The 9,631-nt window shown below is 35.4% G+C and overlaps 1 protein-coding gene across 1 annotated transcript; it reads left to right on the forward strand.

The window, feature by feature from the left end:
• The first annotated feature begins 469 nt into the window (after window positions 1–469).
• On the forward strand, window positions 470–3,791 carry LOC149580543 (uncharacterized). Its single transcript, XM_089791773.1, has 3 exons — window positions 470–1,848; window positions 2,406–2,687; window positions 2,944–3,791. Exon 1 carries the CDS (start codon window positions 585–587, stop codon window positions 1,218–1,220), a length of 636 nt encoding a protein of 211 aa, XP_089647899.1. The 5' UTR covers window positions 470–584; the 3' UTR covers window positions 1,221–1,848; window positions 2,406–2,687; window positions 2,944–3,791.
• Window positions 3,792–9,631: the final 5,840 nt, after the last annotated feature.

The raw sequence follows: 9,631 nt of genomic DNA on the forward strand, positions 1-9,631 counted from the left end.
TCTGCATTTTCCCTACTGAAATTAGTGTGATCCAATCACAGCCTAAAAAATAGAAAATAGGTATGAACATTAGAAGTTATATTTAATTTGTAAAAATTCATGGAACATGATTTATCTAATTGAAGAAATGAACTGCATGAATCCATTAGTCCTTTGGGAGGAACTACCAAAAAAATGTAATCCAACTAAAGCCTCCTTCATCTCCATATACATAGACAAAATCCAATCCAACTTAATTCCAACTTGATTCAATATCATTATTGTTAGGATTTGTTGGTAGGCTATGGTCCCCTTGTCTCCACGTTGTCATTTTCGAAAGGCTTTCTGTGTCTCTCTTCCACACACTTGGCTGCCTTCGCTTCACTAGTCATTTCGGTTAGATGGGCCATGTTAACATTGAAAACCACATCCAAGAAGCATCCAAGATTTGATTTCTTTCCATTCCGCACATCCACGACACAATTTGATTTGCTTCTCAACCCACCCATAATCTGCGATTTCCAATCTGCATTTTTCAAACAGATAGGTAAATGAGATAAACACTGTTTCCGTAACATAATTTCTGAACAAACCAGAGTAGTGAAATGGGGAAAAAGGGGAAGGAGAAGAGAGGCTCCATTACAGAGCATGATGAGGATTATGTTAAAGCAGCTGCTTGGGCATGGTATCAGCACGGAGCCGGCGCACAATCTAAGCACATTGAAGAATCCGACATACAAATCAAACAGCAATTCCCCATAGAAAGACGACCCACAAGATTCAAGCTTGAGGCTATGGGATTCCTCAACAGCAACAGCAATTGGATGGAAAACACTTTTTCAATACTTGATACGGTCGAATCGGAATCTGTTACTGGGTGCACCAGTTTTCATGAAATGTCCTCCGTGGATTGTGAAACGGAGATTTGTGGGAGCTCTTTGTTTGATTATTACGAGCTTGTGGCACTTTCAAAGCAGCTTGAACTTTTTCTTTGGGAGATTGGTAATCCAACGGCAACTTACAGAAAAGAACAGCCCGTGGGGAATAAATCGTGGATGCATCATCGCCTCTGCGACAAGAAGCCAAAGGCTCGAGTTACAAAGAGTTCTTCTCAGGTGATGATTTCTGGATACATAAAAGGTGAGGGAAGTTCAGGGTCTAAAAACAAGCATCACCATTCAAGGTTCCATGACTTGGCTAGAAAGCTTCAGGGATTTGGTGTATTCTCAGCTCATATGTAGAATCGAGCATGGTTTAGTGCGGATTTGCAAGAAAATTGATCTTGTTCAGTAGTCATCTGTGGAATTAGGCTTCACGTGCCCTCGAAGCCCTCACCAGGCAGCTCTGAGTTATTTTTGATGGAAGTCTTTTACGGAATACAGGAGTACGAGCCTTACGACTGAATTCATCTTGCTATTATATCCAGCGGCTTGGATTATGAAGATGGCATGTGTATCCCCAGCTGGAGAACTGCTTTCCAGCAGAGATTAGAAGTCACGGTTTTCGAAGAAGAGTTTTTGGGTGTCTGAACCTCGCACTTTAGCCTCGCAAAGTTGGGCCAAGGAAGTATTTGTAATGGTTGTTCATGGTTTCCACTTGAACTGCAATCTACTAATGGCATGAATACTCGATGCCTAAAATTATCTTTTAAATGAAGTTGTCTTAATTCTTAATGGTTTTCATAAGTTCTACTATTATATCCAGTGGCAGAGGCCTGATTCATGAAGAAGGCATGTGTAGCCCCCATGGGAGAACTGCGTTCCTATAGATTGGAACTCATGGTGTCTCATTAGAAGTGTTGACTATTTGAACCTTTAGCCTTAGCCCCTCAAACTTGGGTCAAGGAGGCACCTGTAATGGTTGTTAATGGTATGAATGTATGATGTCTTCAAAGTTGTTCTAAATGAAGTAGTCTCAATCCTTGTGAACTCTTTGGCAGCTTAAATAGTTGAATTAAAGATTTCGGTTATGGCATTCATAATGATTGACGATATTAGGAGTAAGCCAAAGATTTGAAGCTTTGGACAATAATCAAGATGGCGATTCTTAACATAATTCAGAAAAATGTTATTTCATGTTCAACTTACAGTAAGGAATCATAGTATGCGACGCTGTTCAAGATCTACTCTCTTTTACATTCATTAGATGGATATAACCATCCATTTTTTCTAGAATTGATAAAAAATTCTAGTCATTCAAATAAAACTTTGAAACAAAGGTTTTTAGCAGTGAATAAATTCTCCAAATCTCCTAATTACATCTTCATTCGAATAACCCAAAACCAAAAACTTCGAAACAAAAGTTTTTAGAAACCAAGATACTCAATGAAGAAATAGCAGTGAATGTGAGCAAGATCATAGAATCTCTTATCTTCTCCATAATCTGGAGGACATTGGCTGGTACTAATTTTTTTGATGATTTGGTAGGCAAGGAGCTCAACCAAGTGGTGCAAGAGGTCACAAAGATGATTGGGGCTTTCAACATTGGAGACTTCATTCCTTCCATTGCTTGGATTGATGACTTGAGTGGTGTGAAGGGGGAAATGAAGAAAGCCCACAACTTCTTTGATGCAGTTGTTGAGAAGATTATTGATCAACATCTAGAAAGGAGTCAGGAAAATGAAAATCATACTAAGGACCTGGTAGATGTGCTTTTGGGGATGGCACGGAATGAAAATCACCCAAGAACACATTAAAGCAACAATCCTTGTATGCTCACATTCCTCTCTGTTTGCCTCCTGATATTGACATTCGCTTGAATTGTTGGTACCAGTTACTACAGTCTATGAATATTATTAAGTGATCTTGTAGATTAAATTTCTCAATCTATTTTTCAAATCACTTTGTGATCCATCATCAGAAAGAAGGAATAATTTTCTTGAATTTGCTTGCATTATTTATCTTCTTTAATTCAGTGCCAGGGTTTGAAGGAAATCCTGAATATTTGTTTTTTCACTTTTGGCAGGACATATTTCTTGACGGTTTGGAGACAACAATCAATGCCTTAGAATGGGCAATAAGTGAGATGGTGAGAAACCCACATGTTGGCAAGAAGTTACAAGGAGAAATTGAATGTATAGCTGGAAAACAGTGCATGGTGAGAGAATCTGAGCTTGTGGACATGGAATAACTGAAATGTGCGGTGAAAGAGATTTTGAGATTGTATCCTCCAGGGCCCTTAATGCTTCCACATGAAGCCAGAGAAGACTATACAGTTGCTGGTTACTTTATACCTCAAAAGACAAGGCTAATTGTGAATGTGTGGGCGATTGGAAGAGATCCATAAGTGTGGGAAGATTCTTTAATATTCAAGCCTGAAAGATTTATAGGTAAGAATATTGATATCAAAGGGCGAGATTTTGAGGTGCTACTTTTGGTGCAGGAAGGAGAGGATGCCTTGGCGCTGGATTTGCAATGGCGAACATTGAGCTTGTTTTGGCTCAGCTGGTGCACAGCTTTGACTAGAATTTGGAAGGCAATGGTGATCCCTTTGAATTGGATATGACTGAGATCTTTAGGACCAGTATTCCTAGAAAGGATAATCTTCTTGCTGTTCCCACCTTGAAACTGAGTTTGAACATGTAGAAGTCAGGAAATTTAGTAGCTACTATTTCAGTTCAATCTCATCAACAGTCATGCAAAATAGAGTTTAAATTTTAGGAGGGATAACGTTTCGAGTGAGCTATCCCCATTTAAAAATTCAACAATAATTGGATCTTGATGACAAGAACAAATAACCGTCATAATGTGCTAATACAGACAACATAATTCAAATTGGTGTAACTCTTCTTTAATACTATTTTTAAATTTCCATATCATAGACTCAATAAAGTGACATCTCATTTAGAATCGTGTTTTAGAGATTTTCAATGTTAACTGTTGTAAGACTGGTAAAACAATTGTAATCATTTGGTACAGAACATTTAATAAGTTTAAACTTACAGGACATTAAAAATAATTGAACTGTAAGATTTATTATTGTTGTTTCTGGTTTAGAACATGTTTTTTCTTTTTCATTCTATTTCTTTCACTCTGCAACATTAAGTGTGAGCCCAGTTGTTGATGCCAAAAGCAAATACAAAATTGAACCTCGTGCTTTAGCCTCTCAAACTTGGGTCAAGGAGTTATGTATAATGGTTGTTACTGGTTTCCACTTGAACTGCAATCTAGTAGTGGTATAAATACATGATGCCTTCAAAGATTTTTCTTTGACGAAGTTGTCTTAATTCTTAATGGTTTTCATAAGTTCTGCTATTATATCCACTGGCAGAGGCCTGATTCATGAAGAAGGCATGTGTAGCCCCCTTGGGAGAACTACTTTCTTATTTTAGATTGGAATTCAGGGTGTCCCATTAAGAGTATTGAGTATTTGAAGCTTTAGCTTTAGCCTCTCAAACTTGGGTCAAGGAGGCACCTGTAATGGTTGTGAATGGTATGAATGCATGATGCCTTCAAAGTTGTTCTAAATGAAGTAGTCTCAATTCTTGTTAACTCTTTGGCAACTTTAATAGTTGAATAGAAGATTTAGGTAATGGTGTCCATAATGATTGACGATATTAGGAGTAAGCCAAACTGTTGAAGCTTTGGACAATAATCAAGATGGCGATTCAAAAAAAAATTCAGACACACGTTAGTTCATGCTCAACTTACAGTGTAGATTCGTAGTATGCAACGCTGCTCAAGATCTGCTCACTTTTACATCCTGTAACATCTCTGAGAAAGCATCGATTTTTAAGTAGGTTTTTACTAATGGTTTGTTATAATCTATGTGTTTATGGAGAAAAACAAGAAAATTCTTTCGGAGATTAATTTTTCTTTTGAATTTGATAAGTGGGCGCAGCAGATTGAAGTTGAAGTCCTGTTTTAATCTAATTTTGGCCCTGTATAGTGGGCCATGGTACTACTAATTACTAGATGTAATTGACAAATAATTGACAACAAACTAGATGTAAAGTTCATATGGAAGAAAAGGGAACAAATAGGAATATGTTGTTATCTCTTGAAGTTCAAGAGGTTGATAACAGGGGGGAAATTGTTAAGGCTATCTCGGATGTTGTTATTGAAGATTTAACCTTCTTGAAGCTTAGAAGGTTGATGAGCTCTCTTTAAACTATTGGGAAAAAAAGAAGTTCTAGGACAACATGATGAAACAAGAATTGTTGAACAATCAAAAGGAGTTGTTTATTGGTTTGGACTTGTAGATTTGTTATTTATTTTTGTCTTTTTTATTATTATTTTTTATTTTCTTGGTTGATTCTCTTTTATGCTTGATGGAATGTTTTTAATTATGCTGAAGGTATTCCCTTTCTCTTAGAAATCTACAATAGATGATGCAAGTCGATTGAAAACATTTCAACCACTTGCATCTTGTTTTTAAAGAATTATTAAGTACATTTTCTTCTTAGGAATTCGTATTTTTGGACTTGTCCCTTGTTTTTCTCCATTTTTTCATTGTTAGCTGTCAATTTTCTTCTGTGGTCTCCATTTTCACTGTCCATTGATTTTTTTTTTATCATTTTAAGTAGTCATTCTTTTCCACATGTATGTGACGCCTCCATTATTACCACTATCATTTTGTAAGACGAGCTAAAAACAATACATAGAAGGATATATCCTTGAATATCACCCTATTAGCATCAAAATATAAAAGTTGTATTGTTCCTCGTCAACTTTGAAGAATTTTTAGAAATTAACAAACACTTTTTTTTTGCATTAATATTCCTATTGTCAGACTAACAACCAACGTTCCCCTTTGAGATTTTTGATATGGCTTAACCGCCTTCTGTGTTTTATAAGTCTAGTGGTTGTATTTGGCATTGATAGGTCAATCTTTGGTGCAACGACAACCTTAGCTTGTTTCAAGTGGTATCAAGTTTGGTCACAAGTTGGGATCTCCTTGGGTAATGTTGAGGTGCACAATATTTTTGACCAATGGGGTAAGGGGCATTGCCAAAACTTATTTTCTTCATGTTGCTTGGACTCTTGGATCTTCTTATATTATTGGGGATGTTTGGTTGGAGAGGCATCGTCAGATATTTCAAGATATTATGTTGGAAGCTCACCACCTGTGGTGAAAAATTATTCACTTTGTGAGAGAAACTATTTTGGCTAAATGTTATCTATTTGAAGTTGTAGATCCTAGTGATGTTATCTACTATAATCATCTTCATATACCTTCTCAACCAAGCTCACTCTCAAAGAATAGATGCATACACCCTCTTCAACAAATTAATAGGGTGGGGGGATGGAGTTCACCTTCGTAGGGTTTTCATAAAATTAACATAATTTGGCCCTCTCAGGGAAATTGGGTCTTCCTAGCATTGGTGGAGTTGGTAGGGATAGTTTGAGGATCAACCAGTTTATGTTTTCTATTTATAAAGGTCATCATACTAATAATTTGATGGAGGCAATTGTTATTTTGTATGTTGAGGAGTGCGCATGTGTTCTTGGATGGAAAATGATTATCTCTAAGATGGATTCACAAGTGTCGGTGCATTTGTTGACTCAACAACATTATGAGAACGTTCGCTAGCAGCTTGCATTGCTTGTTAACCAAACTCTTGAGTTGTGTGCTTCTTTGGATTTTTTTACTTATACTAATATTCCCAAGGGAGTGAAATGGTGTTGCAGATTGCCTTGCTAAACATGGGCTATCAAACACATGCACAATTAGAATATTGTGGATAAGAGTTATTTACCTTTGGATATGTCCCATCATGTTCACCACTTGGTAGATCTTCATAGGTTGTTTGATGCCCTTGTTCTGTACTTTTGCTGATTTGAATAAATCTTAATGCCTTTTTTTATTGCCAACATTGAGGTGGGATTGTTGGACTGACTACCAACATTCCCCTTTGACATTTGTGACATGGCTTAACCACCTCATGTATTCTATAAGTCTAGTGGTTGTATTGGGCATTGTCATGTCAATCTTTTGGTCCAACGACAACCCTAGCTTGTAACACCTACTTCCTCTTGTACAATATATTATTGCATGCTATTTATTTAATTATTTTTATAAATTGATAATATATTGAAGATTTTCTAAAATGCTTGTGTGTTTTTAGTTATACTATTTTTTTAACAAATGTTATAAAAACATATTTTTTAAATATTTAATTTTTAAAAATTCATTAAAAATTGCCATGATTAACAAGTATAAAATGCAAAAGTATTTGTATAAAGATAACACTAAGATTAAAATATAAGAATATAAAGAAAATTGTGATAATGTAGAAATATAAGCTTATAAGAATGTAAAGTAAAAATGTCTTTTTAATATAAATTTTTTAATTTGTTAAAACTATTATTTGATAGGATTATGGCTAAAATTAGAGTTCTTATTAGGCTTAGCGTTAGGGTGATAGTTTAGGTTGATTCATGATTGGGGTTAGGGTTGTGTTTAAAGTTTGAGTTGTGATTTTATCTTTGATTAGAATTATGGTTGAATGTTTGTGAAGAGGTTTATGGTTAGGAGTTATGATTGAGGTGTACCTATCACTTCTCTATAATCTATTCGAACCTATTTTGAAAAAACATCATTGAATTTTTTTTGCCTAATAACCTTATTAGATTAAAAAATGTATATACAAAAAAGACCTTTTTTTTTGTGATTGACTCAAATATTTTTCGACATACCCATTTCACCCTAAGATACAACTACTTGTTGTATAAGAGTATAGGTCATTTCAAAATCTCTTGTTGTAAACAAAATATACATGAAAAAGTTAATAATGCATTAATTTTTAAATATTTATCAAATATCATAATAGACCAATAATATGCTTTACTTATGCCAAAAAATGATTGAAGGTACAACTTGAGTATGCTTTTGTCATTATATGTTTGATTTACACTTGATATAAACTTGTAAGACCATTAATTCAAATTAACTTGCATCATTGTATTTCCTAATCGATTACAACCAACTGATGTGACTTGCAATTTTGAAAAATACTTAGCTAACTATGTTGGCAAAATATTCAAATAGTGATTTGACAACATATTAATTGTTCTATTCAATATATTATTAGAACATAAAAATGTCTAATATTTCTACATCAAGCTTAAGGAAGATGAATATCCACCCTCTAGAATGAACTAATACATAATTTATGATGCATAAGGACAACTTATATGGATAAGGGCACAAAGATGGGGGACCACAAAAGTTGCCACTTTGTTTTTTTCTCCAATTTAAGCATAGTGTGATCACACTATAGAGTGTGTGTGTGCACACACACACACAATAGGGTGCACACACTATGGTTGGGGTTGCTTGAGTCTCAAGCTTGGGTAATTGAAAGCATAGTGCTATGAAAATTCTCTAAATAAATACATTTACATGTAAAAATCCACTCTAAATTGGCAAGAAAAATCTAGCAGGCCTTGTGAGGCTTATTTTAGTACTAGGATCGCACATAAAATATAACATTTAAGTATAAGTTGCATAGTCTTCCTTTCTTATACTTAAGTTACATTTTATGTGTTGAATTTCAAGATATTTGAAAGCAGTTTCAACTTCAAAGGAGATAACAATTTTGGACCTTGAGTGTTTTTAGAAAAAAATAGACTCAGCTGAATTTCAAGAATCAACACATTATCGTCAACTTGATTCCTAATAGAATATTGATTGTAACCTTAATTTCCTTCACTTGTGCATGATCATTGGTCATTACATTGGTTATATTATATTAGTAGTTTGGGAATTGACATGTATGTTTAGCCATGTTGTGTGTGTGTGTGTGTGTGTGTGTGTGTGTGTGTGTGTGTGTGTGTGTGTGTGTGAGAGAGAGAGAGAGAGAGAGAGAGAGAGAGAGAGAGAGAGAGAGAGAGAGAGAGAGAGAGAGAGAGAGAGAGAGGTGGTGGGGGAGGGGAACACATTAATAATCGTAAGGTACACTTTAGGGTTCTAAATGGTTGTAATGTATCATAAGGAGTCATAATGGGTCCTAGGTGGCCCTAGGAGCCATGAGTACCCATTACAAGTCCTTAGGAGACATTAGGACGCATTAGGTCCCCTTAGGACACATTAGGACCTCATAGGACCCCTTACAACACATTAATCATTATAGGAAAATAATGTTTCGTAATGTATCCTAATATATTTTAATATTTTCTAAGGGGTTTTAAAGGGTCCTAAGTGGTCATAAGAGCCCTAAGGACTGATTATGGCCCCTTGGAACCCATTCATACCCATTGAAACATGTTAGGACCCCCTAGAACACATTAATCATTGTAGGATACACTTTAGGGTTTTAATGTATCCTAATTCATCCTACTTTGCCCTAAGGGGTTTTAGTGGATCATAAGTGGTTCTAAGAACTCTTAGAACTCATTATAACCTCCTAGGACCCATTATGACACATATGACACGTTAACCATTACAGGACACACAAATGTGTCCTAAGGGACCTACTATTTCATAAGGGGTTGTAATTGGTCCCAAGTTGTTTGATGACCCATTAAGACCTATTAATACCCCTTAGGATACACTAGGACAAGTTATAACACATTAGAACTCATTAATACCCCTTGTACCAACTTAAGGGCATAAGACACAGTAATGGGTTATAATGTGTCATAAAAGATTCTAGTGTAGTCTAAGTGATCCTATAACCCCTTAGAACCCATTAAAACCCATAGGATCCATT

Source organism: Cupressus sempervirens, chromosome 1 (assembly GCF_028749045.1).
Source record: "Cupressus sempervirens isolate cs-2001-9-10 chromosome 1, ASM2874904v1, whole genome shotgun sequence".
NCBI lineage: Eukaryota > Viridiplantae > Streptophyta > Pinopsida > Cupressales > Cupressaceae > Cupressus > Cupressus sempervirens.

Coding starts and splice junctions, on each gene's coding strand:
- LOC149580543 (XM_089791773.1), top strand. CDS start 585: ATGGGGAAAAAGGGGAAGGAGAAGAGAGGCTCCATTACAGAGCATGAT.